The sequence below is a fragment of the Hydractinia symbiolongicarpus genome, chromosome 8 (genome assembly GCF_029227915.1).
Source record: "Hydractinia symbiolongicarpus strain clone_291-10 chromosome 8, HSymV2.1, whole genome shotgun sequence".
NCBI classification, from domain to species: Eukaryota; Metazoa; Cnidaria; class Hydrozoa; order Anthoathecata; family Hydractiniidae; genus Hydractinia; species Hydractinia symbiolongicarpus.
Genome location: NC_079882.1, coordinates 23,452,850 through 23,470,905, shown reverse-complemented (window position 1 = coordinate 23,470,905; position 18,056 = coordinate 23,452,850). Strand labels below are relative to the sequence as shown.

The window sequence follows — 18,056 nt, the reverse complement described above, 5'->3', positions numbered from 1 at the left end:
TAGCGCGTACGACTTGTAATCGTAAGATTCTAAGTTTGAGTCCCCCACTCTGGTGTTACTGTTAGCCTGATTAGTGCCATCTACTTACCATAGAAGTGTCTCGTGTGGTAAGGCAAGCATGTTTTTAGAATATACTGAAAAGAAAAAAGTACTGGTATCAAGGTTGTAGCTAACTCAATCAACCACTACTTGTTTTATTTCGAGAGGATTACTTTCGCAAATGAGCACAAAAAGAATTTTTTGTTGTAAAATTATACCAGATATTTTTTTAGCGAAAGTTATTTATTGTTATTTTTGTGAATACCATTTTTTGTAAAAATAGTATATAGTCGTAAAGTCGCGAAAATTAATATTCGTAAATGATTAATCCTGTCAGAGGAAAGATATCCCAGAATGGTTATTTACAATCGGTAAATAGCCGTCGTCCGTCAAATCCCCAAAGCTTTCTTTCAACGACGTGTCTATGGAAAAACTTTTATATTCCTGCTTCCAAGAAGTTAGATAAATTATGCTAACTTATTATGCGAAAGATAGCCGAAGCAATCACTCCGAAGTCGAGCAAAAAGCATGCATTTCAAATCACTGTGATTACGCTATGACGGAGGCTGCCGATCACAATTAAAATTTATTAACTGAATTAAAATATTTGTGCATACTTTTGAGTTGTAATAATAATTACATGAAATAAATTATTCTGAAATGTCATGAAGTTAAAATTGAATAATATTTTATGCATAAAAATTATTATCTCCCTAATAAGTAGCCTACGTGCTTCATGAAAACAGGAGGGCAACCGTGGTATATGCGTAACTTCTTGGAGTTCAGCACAACGTCAAGATATCTATAAATACAATCTGTATTGGCACAATGACAGTCCCAGCTAGTCCAAAGTTTAACGAATTATACGAATTAAAGGAAGAGTTAGGAAAGTAAGTTACATATTTTTTTTATGAGACGATGATATGGGTTTATCTTTACTTTGTTTACCTTACATGTCTTGTTAAAAATCATGCAGCAAACCAGCTGTAGCTATAGCTAGCTCGCTCTTTTAACTGAGAGCAATTAAAGTTCATCTCATACCAAGTTTAATTTTTGTTATATTTTTATTTTCGACTTAAATCGACACAGTAGTAAATATATAACCTTCTTTCTGTTAAAATGAAACCAAAGTCAGTACAAGATTCTTCCCACTGGGGTGATGCAATGTAAGCAAAACTTCCATTAGGAAATGAGATATAACTAAACTTTTATGTGCTTTTTCCTTTTTTAAATTTGAAAAAATCTGTATCCTAATCCTAAATCCTAATCCCCTTTTCATGCAAACAAACTGCTTTTGCAAAGATTTGTATATATATATATATTTAGAATGCAGAATTAGGCACAACAATGATCAATAATTCAAGGTTTAAATTAGGACTAAAACATATGCATATTGCAGTTTAATACTAAAAGGTCCATACTAAATGTAATTTGTCCTAGCATGTATCTAAACCCAAGAACTGGATGCTGTAATACTTAAATTAAATTATTTTTTAAGCTATAATTTAATAGGTGTGCATTCATGCGGCTGCACCTGTTAAACATATTCAACCTCCATTCCGTTGGGTTTTAATAGGGTAGTTTACAATGTACTGCACACAGTAACACCAAATTGTATATACATATTTCAATCAGATTGGAAGAGGCTCATTAATATACACTGTCCAACCCATGCTAGCATGGAAAATGGATGTTAAGCCAAGAATGATGATGATGATGATATTTGTACATATATTGCAGATGTACGCACCACATGCCTGTGATTTCAAAGTTCATAAGTTTTTTTAATCAGATTAGTTTGACTTGAACTGCAGATCCCTATCCAGTCGATTTCAAAAGAATTAAAATAACTATATATTGTTTCTTGAACATTTAAGCATTCTTAAAACAAAATGTGTTAATATATTTTATTCCATTCTTGTACTCTATTGTATTGGAAATTGAAAACTAGTTGTATAATACCTATTGTATAGAATGTTGTAGCAGTGTAAACTACCTTTATCATTTTGCAGCAAATTACACACAAGTGATATTTGGAATTTATACAACTGTCTTCTGCTGATTTTCTATAAAATTTGACTTTATTAGGCTTCACAAGTTTAACTAGCATCGTTAAATTTTTGTTAAAAGCACCTCAACATGTCACTATTTGGCTCAGCAATTGCAGAGTGCCAACATGAATTAGAAAAGTTTAATGTAGATTTCAGGTTTGGAAATTGTTAGACTTTTATTTCTGTGTTAGTGTGAAAAAAAATCAGCACTACAAAAATAACCCTTTTTAAATTTCATTGATATATACAGTATTAAAAACCTTTTCTAGGCCTTAAATATTGTGTTATTTCATTTTAAAACTAAAAAATATTTTATTCAAACTTTTATGCTGCCATATTTCTTTGTGACACTGCATCAAAAATATCATATTAACATCAGATCCTTGGTTATATATCATATATATGTAATGTTTACTTTTTGTACTATATTCATTTTCATTTTAAATAAATTGAAAATACGTCCTCGCCTTTGTAATTAAAAATGCCACTGTCTGTGTAATTAAAAATACCACTGCCTGTGTAATTATTTTTTAAACACAGCTCTGCTCAAGATTCTTATAGCTCCTACTTATTAAAATTTCTGTTTTTAATGAGCTTTGAGAGTATGTCTGATTAATATCGATTCTTGTACTCGATTTTTCTTTGTAAGTCGGTCATATATTTTTGACTATTTAGTCTATCACAAAAGGTTTATTTGTAATAAATGGTTTTTGTTGTGTAAAAATGCTATAAGAACAGTTTAGTTTAAATGTTATATCCGGCGCTAAATAAAAAGATTATGAAAGCATGGTAAAAACACTTAATTTTAAACCTTTGCTGAAGTATTTTATTTTGTGCAAAATTCTTTAGAGTAACATAATACAAATACCTAAGTTTTAATTTCATATTTTTTTGCATTATGACATTTAATATTTATGATCAAACTCACACACAAAATATTTGGCTATTCAAGGTCTGGAATATCAATTTGATTATTAATTTATTAATCATCAAATCTAGTTGCCATTTTTGTTTTAAAATATTATATTACTTATTTGAAATGAATAGAAATGTCTATTTTCTTAAAGCGTTTATTCTTTCATAGGAAAATAGGGGGAGTGACATAGGTTTACGTTATATATTTTATATTTAGGAGAAAACTTATTAATATTGGATAAAATAAATCCACACAATCGAAAAAACTGATTAAAGCCTTCTTGGTCCTCATTTGCCAAAATAAACATGAACTATTTCATCATAGTGTTGTGATTTGCACACGCCTTTGTATATGAATTGCAACAACTAAGCATGTTATTGACAACACTTAAGATTGCATATTTAATGCAATGTTAACAAGCGCCAAATTCCTGTATAAGTATTACTATTAGGCTTACCGTGGATGTAATTATATAAAAAACTAGCTAGTATTTTTTTAGAGTTACACCTGGATTTAATTATGATTTTCTCATTTTTTAGAGGTGCATTTAGTATAGTAAAACGATGTGTTCACAAAGAGAATCGTATGGAATTTGCTGCAAAAATATTTAATACTAGAAAATTATCAGCTAGAGGTAAGGTAGCATATTTCGACACTTCAAGTATACCTTTGTATCACTATATTCAGTTATGAGATAATAGGTTCTTATAGACAGTGCATGTCAGCTGTGCTAGAAAGTTTATTTCAGTATTTCAAAATGCTGTAATTTGTTTACTTATATGGGAAAATTAAGTGAGAATAAATCTGTTAAATTAATAAAGCCTTATTTTCTCAAAAGAGAACAGAAATGATAGTGAACAAAAAAAATTGTAAACTTGAATTGAAATGTCTATAAACACAACTGTTTTTTTCCTACTGTGATTCTTTTTCGTTTTGATTAGGTTTTTAGTTAGTGGTGTTTTTGAATTTTATAAACACATCTGCACTCTTTGTTTTTGTTACTTCCTCTCCTAATATATAAAAAAAACATTGCTAAGATTTTTATGTCTTGAAAAAGTTTTAAAGAATGCATAGTATGCAACACAAAGAACTCTTTTTGATTGGTTAGTTTTATGAATTTCGATCCTCTGCAATTATATAAATACATGCTCAACATCAATTTACTTTGCCCAATGATGGGAGAAGGATCTCCCGAAACGTCGCCTACTAAACTATCATGTTCAATAAATGATAAACTTTCCACAGTAACAAAGAACCCTCTTCTCAAACTTTCTATCAATCAAAACCTTCATTTTGATTTTTTTTTTGTTTTGTTTATTCAGTGATTTAAAATTTTCTTTACAGATTTAGAAATTGCATTTTACCATGTATACTTCATCACTTCTAATTAATGGTTTTAAATTAATTTGTAGTTAATGGTTTTTAAAGAGGTTTTTAATGATCTTTCAGTTATAACTACTTCAATCTACAAAATTTGGTTTTATGAAATTATTTTAGCTTAGTATTTTCTGTAGCTTAGTATTTTTTGTTGCTTAGTATTTCAAAAAATTCCCCCTTGATTGCTAATATTTTAAGGATTTTGCAAAATACTGCCGTTGTATTTGTAACAAATTACTTTTAATTTTACCGCCACATTTTTTGGATTTGGCTTGTATGTTTGGATACATTTTCTTTATTTTTTCCTGAACATTATATTGTGTTGTGTGAAAAGTGACAATGTTGGAAAAGAAATAAATAAATCTTAGTCTCTGCAAAAATATGTAAAAAATAGTTTCTAACTTCTCTGGTAAATCAGCAGTCTCTAAATTTTTTTTTTATTTTTTAGATTTACAAAAACTTGAAAGAGAGGCCAGAATATGTCGTATGCTGAAACATCCAAATATAGGTATGCACTTAGACATTATTTTTCTTGCTCTTTTGCTTTATGCTGCTTATTGTCTCTTTGCTGAAGGAAAAATAATTATGCAAACTAAACAATCAAAATAAGTATTGAACATGTTGGGAATCACATGTTTGTGACAGTCAAAGTATGACTTGATTGGCCATTTTAAACCGCAGTACACACTACCACTTCTAGGGCTAAATATTTACTGCACTACTTTGATTTTTTTAGTTCGTTTACATGCTAGTATTCCAGAAGAAGGCGTGCATTATTTAGTTTTTGACTTGTGAGTATGATATGTTTTGTAAACATTGCTTAGATCAAGAGTTTTTATGATTCTAAAACAGGATATTGTGATGTTGGGAAATGTTATTTTTATGCTTTGTAATTTAGAGTAACTGGTGGAGAATTATTCGAAGATATTGTTGCTAGGGAATATTACAGTGAATCAGATGCAAGGTTAGCCTTTAAAATCTTGCAATGTTTGTTATCAATTATTGTAGTCTGATATCTTTTTGTTAAGTTTGGATGTTTATAGATATCTTCTGATGGCTATAAGTTCCTGTGGCTTTAAATAAGCACTTCCCCTCTTCTTGAAATTTTCTTGATTGACCTGATGGATCTTAGTTATATTTTTAAATTTGGAGCATTTGTAAGAAGTTGCCTTAAAAAATTTCAACTATCACAAAAATTGTCTTTTCTAGAATACGGCATTATTGGTCACATGACAAAGTTACTTATAGATTTGTTGAATTTTCAGTAAAACGGAGCCTATTTTTGAGCTCATTCTTTTTTGTTTTTGTTTTTATGACTATTTGTGTAATAGGCTTTTCAATTAACAAAGCCAACAAATTTAGACTTATTAAATTTGCCATAACTCTGCTATTATTAAATTTTAAGGATTGGCTAAAAATTTTTGAAAAGGTAAAATGTTTTTTTTTCATTATGGCTGAAATACACGGAAAGTTTAAAAGGAACCGTTTCAATGTAAGATAAAAAACTTATCATGTAAACAGGAAAGATGTACAACTTTTTTCGGTTTTATAAGTTTTTTTAAAAGTTGGACATGTTCAACTTTTGCTAAGTTGTTTCTATTGAAATTAACAGAATCATTAATGAGCTATTGTTTAAACTAAAGATTTGAGCATATTTTTTCAATTTTTAATCATAACTGCTTCTTTTTTTCACTGTTTACCCTGCTGCTGCTGTAACAATGGAATATTTAAGTGCTTTTCTTTGGTATTTATTGTGAAAAGAGTTTTTTAAAAAAAACTTATACATTTTATCTTAATTTGTAGACAGGTATATTACCTGCAACGAAACTTAACTTTTTTTCTTACAACTAAACGGTACGTTTAAACTTACCGTGTATTTTAGCCTTTAGGCATCAATTTATTATACTTTTAGATTAAGAAGTGCTATGGTTGCTCTAAAAGAGAATTAAAATGCATTGTTTCATAAAAGTCTAGAATCTGAATGTGAGAATATTTCATTCTGCAAGGGTTTTTCATTACAAGTACTTTCTTTTTCTTTTTAGTCATTGTATTCAGCAGATTTTAGAGAGTGTTTTGCACTGTCATCAACTTGGCATTGTCCATAGAGATTTAAAGGTTCGGATGAAATTTCAACTTTTCTCTTAAAACCCTGTTTTATTTTATTTTTGCCTAATTCACAGTATCACACCCAAGACTAACTTGATGTTATTTTATTTTTGTTTATATTTTAGCCTGAAAATTTGCTTCTTGCAAGTAAAGAAAAAGGAGCTGCAGTTAAGCTTGCTGATTTTGGACTAGCTGTTGAGAGTGATAATGAAAAATTCATCTGGCATGGTGAAAACATTTTCTTTTGTTTTTTGTGAGGCTGTTAATAAGAATGTGAAAAAGTCAAATTGCCTCTTTTATTCCCAGATAAAGACTGTTATATTTAACACCCAGTAAGAAAACCTGCCTTTGCTCAAAGCTCAATATGATTGTACTTTGACAATTTTGCAACAAAATATGGTGTAGTTTCAGCTTCGTACAGTCAAGTTTGAATTATTTTAAAATAAAATATGGTGTTGTTAAAGGTTCATACCTTTTGGTTTAGCGAAACTATTTTGTTATTATTATTGTGAATCAGAAAATGACAAGAAACCTGCAAAGCTTTAAAATCGCTGTGCTTTTTTTTGGTCAGATTAAAAAAGATTCGAAAGTACTTGGTGTAAAATAAAGAAAGTTCATTTATTAATAAATATATTTAAAATTTCAATAGCTTTTATGATCATTAGTGATATTAAACAGCAGCATGCTTGTTACATGTGGCAACAAAAGTTTTAATTATATCGTTGTGTACCCCAGGTTGTAACACTTGAGAGGTTACATTTTCACCTCTTGCATATTTTGCAATAATAATTTTCGATCTGTAAATTTTATCTTTAGTATATAAATTCAGTATGCGAAGAAAAGGAATTACTCACTTATAAAACATTTTAACAAAGAAATTCAATGCCAACTCAAAAGTGACAATATACTCACTATCTATTTTTTGCAGGGTTTGCGGGAACTCCTGGTTATTTATCACCTGAAGTCATACGAAAAGAGCCTTATGGGAAACCGGTGGATGTGTGGGCATGTGGTATGTTCTGTTTCTTCCTTTATTTTAAGGTTTTTCTCTGATGGGTTCATCTAAACTTTTTTTTATTTAAGGTGTTATTCTTTATATTCTCCTTGTTGGTTATCCACCATTTTGGGATGAGGATCAACATCGATTATATGCACAAATAAAAGCTGCAGCTTATGATGTATGTAAAACTTTGAACATCATGACAGATGTTTAGTTTAAATCAAAAAAAAGATAAATTTGCACCAATATTTGTGATTTAACTAATGGTGGTTGCTTCCCTTTTTATTACATTTTCCACATAATGCTTTTAAAATATTGCTAATTTTGTACAGGAACCAAAGTCTATATAAATCTCCTTAACTGTATTTTTAATTTTGTAGTATCCTTCGCCTGAATGGGACACTGTAACACAGGAAGCTAAGGTAATATCCTTTTTACTTTATTTTATATTTATCATTCTTATTGTTTATAAATCTTCATCATATATATTCTCTTTATGTAGGATTTAATTGACAGTATGTTGACATTGGACCCTCGAAAGCGTATGTCTGCGTCAGACGCACTTAAGCACCCATGGATAGCTGTGAGTTTATTTTGCTTTTATTAAAATGTTGGGACTGCAAAAGGAACATTTTCGTTCATGTTTTATGCATTATGAAGTAGTACTACAAGATTATAAACTGTTATTTACTTTTCTGTTTACAGGATAGACAGTCTTACGCATCTACTTTCCATCGACAGGAGACCATAAATGGACTAAAGAAATTCAATGCACGCAGAAAATTAAAGGTATTTTTTTTAAAAAATAAGTTTTTTGTATAATGTTGCTTGTTGCCAAATTTAAGCCTGTTTTTTAACAGAGGAGTTAAATTAATGACAGTTATTCCTTGTTAGGTCTGTTTTTATAAGCAGTTAAAAATTAAAAACAGTGTTGAGTATGTTGAAAAAGAACTTCAGCTCTTTTTTAAAAAAAACTTGTTTAAATACTCGGCTCCCTAAAGTTTAAAAATGTCATTAACTTTTCATGGATCAAAAATATTGTTATTTATCTTTGTCCATTACCTTGTCATTTACTGTTGAAGGAATTATTTGCTTTTGCTAACTTTACATTTGCTGATGCAACACAAATTGTATCTAAATTTTCGAACATAAAAAATTAAATCAATTTTTTTAATTAAAAATTGTACTTTGATAAATTAGATACTAATTTTTCTTATTTTTTACTATTTTTGCTTCTTTTTACACCCTGTATAAACGTTATAACATTGATGCATGAGTTTCTGCTATACAGCCAAAATTTCCACCAACAACAGATGTGTAATCCATAATAAATTTTCACTTATGCCAAACATCCTTTGATGACATTAACAGTAAATGCAAACATGAGACACACCATTGTAACTATTCTTGGAAAAATTTTCTTCAGTTTTATTAATCAATACCTTTGCGAAATTTCTCAACGATTTTAAAAGACCCATTTGCTAGAATTTTAGTAAGAGATTCCCCATAATATGCATGGAGTGTAAGGAGTTTTGGCATGATGTTGAGATAAGTAAACCACATGGATACAAACATTTTTGTGAGCAGGTTAAAACGACAGTAGAAATTGAGCATGAGGTGAATGTGTCGTACTCCACATACTGAGACAGGAACTCAAACTAAAATTTGACGATTTTTAGGATATTTTGCTGGAAAAATATAATTTCATTGCCACTGTTTCAGTTAAAAAGGAATAAAAATATTTGTGTCAACATTGAGCACTTTATTTGAAGTTTTATATTTCATTGAGATAAACTTTGCAAAAAGGTTCCTAAAATCTCTAAAATCTGCAAATTTATTTTTAAAAAATATACACTTCTCACCACAAAAGAAAATGCCTTGAGCAATTAATGCTAACATTAGGACCAAGCAGAACAAAGAAAATAACACAGTACGTATAATCAAGGAGGTTTAAACCTTCTCTGTATAATGGAGAAATTTTTTAAATAAATACAAAAAAATTGTCACTGTCAAATAAATTGCGTAATGAAGAGAAATTGTTTTTTGTAGAAATATAATAATTAAACAAAAAGTTTCTCAATAAAAATGTAAATTAAATACCAAGACATGAAAGATGTTTCAAAGCACTAAAATTCAAGTAAGGAGGTTGGTTTTTGTGGAGGCAGCCTTATAAAAGTTCTCCAAAAACTAGGCGTGGTGCTAGGCAACGTTTTGGAAAATATTATGTATAGAATTAAACTTCTATAATTCGTGTTTCGCCCAGGTTGATTGTAATGTTATTCTATAGGGAGCCATGCTCACAACTTTGCTTGTGTCAGCAGGTAACAAAGTTTTAGGAGCTTTTGGTCAGAGTAAAAAGAACACAGAAGCTGTTACATCAACTCCAACTGGAATAGTCATGGGAAGTGGCACAGTCTTAAAGAAAAAGACGGCGAGTGAATCAGACAACAATGTTGAAATGATTGAAGGTTAGACATGGGGCTTACCACCATGCACGCTTTCATGCCACCACAACCAATTAACTTGTCTAATCATCTTGCTTTTCAGCAGCCTTACAAAATTTCAAAATTTATAGAAGGCATTTTTGTCAATGCAATCACTATGCTGTAACGTAAAATAATGTAAAAATAAACGTAAGAACCTGCATAACCCGTCGTATTTTGTTTACAACTTTTACTTGTAAATTAGTGCAAAAGCGTAGTGATTGTGTTCACCTTGCCTTCTGTTCTAATCGAAATAAATTTAAAAAGTTCTTGTTCAATACCTTGCCTAGCCATAAAATATCTTAAAACCCGACTAATTTCTTCACTGCTTCTATATTTTTTAGGGGGCTATACTAACAACCGTTTTTGCACGCAGGATATCTGGCACATCTGGCGGGTTATTTGGTAGGTGTTGGCATATAGGCTAATTATTATATAACCTGGTTTATTACGTAAAGTTTCTTCAATTTTTACACCCTTTAAACGTATATCCATATTTCCACATGTTAAATTTTCATAATACAACAATATAAATCAATCGTGGTCCCTGATAAAGTAGTGTGTTCGGTTTTTAGTTAGGCCAAAGAGAGTTGATTTAGTTGATATGTCAATATATCCACGTTTATCTACCAACCTTTTTGTCTAGCGCGTGAATGCTTTTTAGTCCCATTTTATGACATCTTTTTTTGTGTGTGTTAATCTCAAAACAAAAAAATGTAGGATTACTTGATTGTGGTGAAGTATTGATCGTAGTGAAGTATTGATCGTAGTGAAGTATTAATCGTAGTGAAGTATTAATCGTAGTGAAGTATTAATCGTAGTGAAGTATTGATCGTGGTGAAGTATTGATCGTAGTGAAGTATTGATCGTAGTGAAGTATTGATCGTAGTGAAGTATTAATCGTACTGAAGTATTAATCGTAGTGAAGTATTGATCGTAGTGAAGTATTGATCGTAGTGAAGTATTAATCATAGTGAAGTATTAATCATAGTGAAGTATTGATCGTAGTGAAGTATTGATCGTAGTAAAGTATTGATCGTAGTAAAGTATTGATCGTAGTGAAGTATTGATCGTAGTGAAGTATTGATCGTAGTAAAGTATTGATCGTAGTAAAGTATTGATCGTAGTAAAGTATTGATCGTAGTAAAGTATTGATCGTAGTAAAGTATTGATCGTAGTAAAGTATTGATCGTAGTAAAGTATTGATCGTAGTAAAGTATTGATCGTAGTAAAGTATTGATCGTAGTGAAGTATTGATCGTAGTGAAGTATTGATCGTAGTGAAGTATTAATCGTACTGAAGTATTGATCGTAGTGAAGTATTGATCGTAGTGAAGTATTGATCGTAGTAAAGTATTGATCGTAGTAAAGTATTGATCGTAGTAAAGTATTGATCGTAGTAAAGTATTGATCGTAGTAAAGTATTGATCGTAGTGAAGTATTGATCGTAGTGAAGTATTGATCGTAGTGAAGTATTAATCGTACTGAAGTATTGATCGTAGTGAAGTATTGATCGTAGTGAAGTATTGATCGTAGTAAAGTATTGATCGTAGTAAAGTATTGATCGTAGTAAAGTATTGATCGTAGTAAAGTATTGATCGTAGTGAAGTATTGATCGTAGTAAAGTATTGATCGTAGTAAAGTATTGATCGTAGTAAAGTATTGATCGTAGTAAAGTATTGGTCGTAGTAAAGTATTGATCGTAGTGAAGTATTGATCGTAGTAAAGTATTGATCGTAGTAAAGTATTGATCGTAGTAAAGTATTGATCGTAGTGAAGTATTGATCGTAGTGAAGTATTGATCGTAGTGAAGGATTGATCGTAGTGAAGGATTGATCGCAGTAAAGTATTAATCGTAGTGAAGTATTTGTCGTATTAATCGTAGTGAAGGATTGATCGTGGTGAAGTATTAATCGTAGTGAATTATTGATCGTAGTGAAGTATTGATCGTAGGAAAAGAATATGAAATATCAACATGTAACTTACACACAGCATCGTTGACGGCAATACAGACACAAAGAAGTTATAAATCTGATTGTATAGGAAATCATCAGTTCTCATTTAAAGCTATATTTATTATGTTATATTATAATACCCGTATACGTCTGTCTGTCTGTCTGTCTGTATAAAAAGGACGGGCGAACCCGTGGATTTTTCCACGGTCTAACGACTAGTGTTGGCATATTCACTATGCCACTTGAATAAAATTCAAAATTATTTACCAGAAAAATTGAATTTTTTTAAGAATTTTGATTTATTATAAACGGGCATGTTATTTTATTCTTTAACGAATTCGCCGTTCATTTAGCGGCTTGAATATCCGTCTTTCCTGAACATGTTGCTAGGAGAAATACAAATAGAGGTAAACAACGAACCATTATAAGACACTGTTATCACAAACGGTAATTCTTCGCACTACTAACCCAGGCCTTTCTTTTTTTTGAAAAGATTATACAATTCAACTTAAATATGTAATGTAAGTATCTCTTGTAGTCTTTTGCGATTTTCCTGGCTTTTTTGTTTTGTTTTGTTTGGTTTTTGGATTATTAACTGGTTTTTATTAACTTTATAAACTTTTTAGAAAATATTTGTATTAGATACTGTTTTAGATGATCTCATGTTATTCTATCTTGAGAAGTTCCTTTTTCATCTTCAGATTTAGCTTTCGCTTTTGTTGAGTAGTTTAAAGAGGACATATTTTTCGTAAATTTTTTGTGCATTGAATGATGGAAGTAATTTTTAGGCAGACGTATAAAGGTAAATGGGATTTTTTCAGTGTATACAGAAAAAGGCGGAACTGCGTTTGTTGAACGCTTTTCGACCCCGTAAAGGCACCGTATTTTCAATTTTTATAAAAATAATTCTGGGTTATGTCTGCGCGAAAGTTTTTTTAACGTCTATAGAAAGAGAGATAAGGATGCTATATGTATTTAACTGTTCACAGTTGTAATGTTATTGTTTTTTCCACTTAAGTTTAACCGTAAGAATTTGAAATTGGAAAGATTTATTAAACGCCACGATGTTGTTTTTTTCTATAGACTCAGAGATGAATTAATAAAATTATTTTGTTGGCTTTTTTGTTTCATTTGCTTTTCATTTTTTTGTTTGTTTCTTTTTTGTATTTTTTGCACTATTTCCTCCTCATACTTCAATTAATTATATATGTGTAATAAATATTTTTTTATTCAATCTTTATTTCACTTTTTATGTGTTTTGTGAATTCCTGTGATTCTTTCTTCCAGCTTTATTTTTTGAAGTTGTTTTGTGTCTGTTTTACCACCTTCAAGTTTGAAAGTTTCTTCTTTGTATAAGCTGTTTATTGTTATTTTTTCACCATCTGTTCCACTACTAGCTATGTGAACGTCGTTCAAGATATTTTGTAAAAACAGGCACATATTTGAGTGATTGGCTGAGTTAGCTATGAAACCCAGTACAGCAAAAATGTTGCAGCTAGTTAAGGGTAGGTTTACACTATAGATTAGTTTAGTAATGCTAGTTGTTTAGTAATAGTTACTGCTTTATTAGGTAAAAAATTAAAATTTAAAGTAACTGTACCCTTAGCCTTCTAAATTTTTAAAATAAATATGGATTTTTGCCTAGGTATAACGTAAAATAAAACACAAACCAATTATTTATACACTGCTAAAGCTTGGTTTCCAATAAAATCTGTTATTGTTATAAACTGTTTTTGTGCAATTGTTCAAAAAAAATAAATTCATCCCTACAAAAATTTGTTTTGCAACATCTCTGATGTCGCTTTGTTTACAATATTTTGACGGCTGTACGACTGTTTCTAAACAATTTTTGTCTTTTTTGGAGGCTAAGCTTTATCACAACCATGCATGCTATTCTTTAACTGTTCCGAAATACTACTTTGTTTTCCTTGTATATTCTACTTTCATTAGCACATTCATCATGTGAATTCTGTACTTGCTGTTTTATGTAGCTTTGCACTACGCCTCCACCTTGTGAGAATGCTACATAATTTGTTTAGGTTTTAAATGAGTCATAACTCGGTTTCTTAATATCTGCCTAATTTGTTTCCTTATCTTTCATTACAGCGGCAGCAAAGGATAAATTGTTAAACGACAAAATTAGAAAGGTAACGAAAGAATATTTTTTGTTTGTTTGTTTGTTTGTTTTTATATTGTCAGTTTAATTGTTTTAAGTTTAATTGTTTTAGAATTCTGATGACGAAGTTATGATTCAAGGTGCTGATGATGATGATTTGAGAGGTATGGACGCTAATGTGCTTTAAGAATCTCCATTTCTGTCAAGAAAAGCTTTAATTTAGCCTTCTTTTGTAGTGTTGTTTTTATCTGCGCAATTACCGCTATTTGTTTCGTACAGTGACCAAAAAAAACAGTCTAATAACCAGTAAAAAAGAAACGAGATTTTTTCTTAATTTTATTAGCATCTTAATTTTTTTCTCGATTTATTTTAGCTTCTAAAGAGCAAGAAATAATCAAACTCACTCAAAGACTGATCGCTGCTATTACGATGGGCGACTATGATACATACACGTGCGTCTCATTCTTTTTATGTATATAACGAAGCGGCTAAATTGTTTGGCGGTTCTTGTTTAGAAGGTAAAAGTACTAAGATAACCGAAGTCATATTTTTGTTTTTTCGTTTTACAGGAGGCTTTGTGATGATCGCATGACATGTTTCGAACCATGTGCGAAAGGAAATCTTGTAGAAGGACTTGATTTTCATAAATATTATTTTGACAATTGTAAGTAGTTTTGTAATTTTGACAAGAGTATGTTTTTTGCTTCATAAAACCATTACACAAGTTTGTGGATGGAAAACCATTCTTGTTTTGCCTGTTTCCAGCCTGTTAAAGGGAAGTTTAATCGTGCCTTAAAGAACTAATTTTTGAGGGAATTAATGTTAGTGATTTTGCGAATAACAATACGTATTTAAGATTTCGCGACAATTAAATCTAATATTACCTATAATGTGTTCTCAATGTTTATATGAACATTTTTCACGACAATGAGCGAGAAACAAAATTGCGTCGAATTTGTGTGCTAGACTCTTTTTTTTCTGACAAAAAAAATCTGGTTCCAAAACAATGAAATTCAAATCGAACGTTTTCCCTTTTTTCAACAAAACCTGATTTTTACAACCTTGTTACAAGTAAATCTTGTGGAAATGATCCTGGTTTCTATAAACCCAAACAAAATAGCTATGGGTTAAGAAATACAATGTATACTGTTTTATCTATCGCTTGATAAACAAAACACTTCGTATTTAAATTGTACTGTATTTACTTGCTTAAAAAATTATAAAAAAGTGATCTAAAAGTGAATTTCAAAAATGATGAATATTCACAAGAACTAAAGTACACGAATAACAATCCTGAAATTTATTCCCTTAAATAAAAATTGCGTATATAAGATCTGTCATTAGAATTTGTTTAGGAGTTGTCAATATTATCATTTAGTGTTAAAGAATCAGCCTTCGCCAATTAATACAACTATTCTTTCTCCCCATGTTATACTACTGTCTGACGAAGCAGCGTGCATCAGTTATATTCGATTAACTCAGAATATCGATAGGTAAGCTTAATTCTGCTTTTTTTAAAGTTCTATGTAGCCCACGTCTGATAAATTACCTGAGTTCACAGACACTATGGAATCGAAGACCTTTAGCCCATGGTTTCACTTACAACCTTGGCTAATATTTTGTTTTTTGTAAAATCCAACCTTTCTCATGAATCTTAATTTCTCACGCTCCCATAATCAGTTTTTGAAATACTTCATTTATCCACGCCTTATGCCATGATTTTAAGTTAGAATCTCTGTTAAAATTTGGCTTTATTTTCTCGTTAATCTCTATTGGTTGCTCCTAAATCTCCTGATTTTCAGATCCTAAAATGAGTGTTTTCCTCGTGTGAAGGAAGAGATGATATATCTCAAAGTAACTTTTCTTTATTTCTCCAAACAACGCTAAAATACTTTTGATTAAGCCATTCTCTAGCGATTTTTTTTTATTTTTAATTTTTATAATATATGCGTAAAAAAGAGAATAAGACAGTTTTTGCTCAATCCATGATAATATTTTCTGATGTTAATATTTAGCAATAGCAAGCCGGTTACAGTGCATTCAGAAGAGACGAGAGTTTGGCAAAAACGTGGTTCATTATGGGTTTGTGTCCACTTTCATATAAGTAGAAATAGCGAATCGTCGTAGACAAGGCGTGACTGTTTTATCGTCGCCAAAACAATTTCATAAATAGATCGTATTGCTGGACAAATAAAAATTATATTTGTCTGACACGGCTTAATTAGTGACGTCAAGCATGAACGTTGAGCATTCTTCGACGTCCGACTTGCCGAACGGCGGCGACTAAAATATAACAAGCGAATTTGTTAAGTTTTATGTGAAGTAAGATGTTTGATTTTGGGGTTTATATATTGAGAATAAAAAGTTAATTTGTGAGAAGAAATTTTTACGTCATTTTTAAGTCTAAATTGTTTAAATATTGTGGTGTTTTTGTTTTTGCGTTGGCTTTTTTTTTATTTATTATTTTTTATGTTATTGTTGCTGTTATTTTGATGAAATTGAAACAATTTTTTTTTTTGAATTTCCTATTATTTTAATTGTATCCATTAATCATTACTATTTTCTTTTGTATATATTATATATATGACGATTTAAACAATCCCCTTTATCTTTTTACAAAGAAAAATGTGATCGGCTGTTTGGGCCAAGATAATTACTCTTATCCAAAAAAGAAAGCCAGCAATAAAATCATTTATCAGATCAGTTTTCGTTTTTAGAAAATCCAGAAATGCCTCTCAGTTTATCGATTTAGAAATTTTCTTCCAGTAATTAGACAAGAAAAGACAAGAGAAGTCCATTAAAAACAACATCCCTGGCTTTTAAGTCAAGAATACTGTCCAATTGGATAAAATGTGATTTTTGAAATAATTGATAAAATGTTCTGTTTCGATCCAAACCGAAGTTTTTTTTTTAAATCATTTAAACTTTTTCTCCGGCAGAAACTGAAAAAATTATAAAAACAAAAGAATAATTAGCAGAATAGCCAATCAAACGAAAGTATTATTATTCTGTTCCGTTCTTCTCTGTTTTGTTTTTAATTGGAAATTGAACTTAATGAACTTTGTTTTGCAGCACAGGCGGAGTGTTTTCTTGCGACGATTTACAAAAAAAACATTTCGAAATATTTGTGAATCAGTAGCGTTATTATCACATAAATTTCACATCTGTATTTATTCCTATTTACGGAAGGATTCGAAGAAATAAGTCTTGTTATAACCTCAGATATTCTTCATTCTTTTAATTGTTTTTTCTTCGAGATTGTATCAAGAGTTATGGAAAAAGGGGAATTACCTGACTACAAGAATGCATAGCTTGGTATTAGAAAAAAGCCCCTGGAAAATCTAGAAAACCCTAATTTTCTAATTAACTTTTTAGAAAGAATTATAGTGGACACTTAAATTCTTCCCATCTATAACAAATTTCCCAGCCCCTTTTTTGATCTAAATACGATGTTTCCCGATTCTGAAGATTTTAGAAAGCAAGTTCTTTTTCGGATCTGCACTATAATTAATGCGCAAATAACACGCAAGCGCTGTTAGAAGCTCGTCCTAAATAAATACCACTCTTCAGTTCCCCAATAAAGATTAGTGGTGGTTCTGTTTTCATAATATTTTTTTTATATTAAATATTAAACAAAAGAGTTGCTAAGGCCTAAGGTTGTAATTTGGGTCAAAATCTAAGCAATTGGCCTGCGCTGGCTGAAAAGTTAAAAAGCTGTTTAACTGGGACTCAAGCCTGATAACCACTACTCGCTCATACCCTAAGCATTTTTGCCATTTTGATATGAAATCTATGGAAAAGGGTGTGGATAACCTGAAAAGCAACCCGTAAAACCCTTTAACAGATGATACCTTAATCGAACAAATTATTTGTGGAAGAAAATGAGTATTTCCAAATTGCTTCATTTTGCGGATGACTACTTTTTCGGGAAATTTGCGGAAGCAATTTTTGCGGATGCTGTAGATTCAGTAATTTTAGTCGAGGCAAAAATACGATTTTACTTAACGTAGTTTT

At 30.4% G+C, this 18,056-nt stretch overlaps 1 protein-coding gene across 2 annotated transcripts; it reads left to right on the top strand.

Annotated features, from left to right (window-relative positions):
- The first annotated feature begins 767 nt into the window (after window positions 1-767).
- On the top strand, window positions 768-17,258 carry LOC130655977 (calcium/calmodulin-dependent protein kinase type II subunit alpha-like). Of its 2 annotated transcripts, none has more exons than XM_057458804.1 (19): window positions 768-929; window positions 3,546-3,640; window positions 4,832-4,891; window positions 5,120-5,174; window positions 5,282-5,347; window positions 6,426-6,498; window positions 6,615-6,717; window positions 7,418-7,501; window positions 7,573-7,667; window positions 7,870-7,911; window positions 7,992-8,072; window positions 8,195-8,278; window positions 9,777-9,957; window positions 14,033-14,073; window positions 14,155-14,206; window positions 14,416-14,494; window positions 14,612-14,706; window positions 15,421-15,535; window positions 16,058-17,258. In XM_057458804.1, exons 1-19 carry the CDS (start codon window positions 868-870, stop codon window positions 16,167-16,169), a joined length of 1,575 nt encoding a protein of 524 aa, XP_057314787.1. In that variant the 5' UTR covers window positions 768-867; the 3' UTR covers window positions 16,170-17,258. The 2 variants fall into 2 exon arrangements, with proteins under 2 accessions (XP_057314787.1, XP_057314788.1); XM_057458805.1 differs by lacking the exon at window positions 9,777-9,957 and adding an exon at window positions 10,317-10,377 and having other exon boundaries at window positions 769-929.
- Window positions 17,259-18,056: the final 798 nt, after the last annotated feature.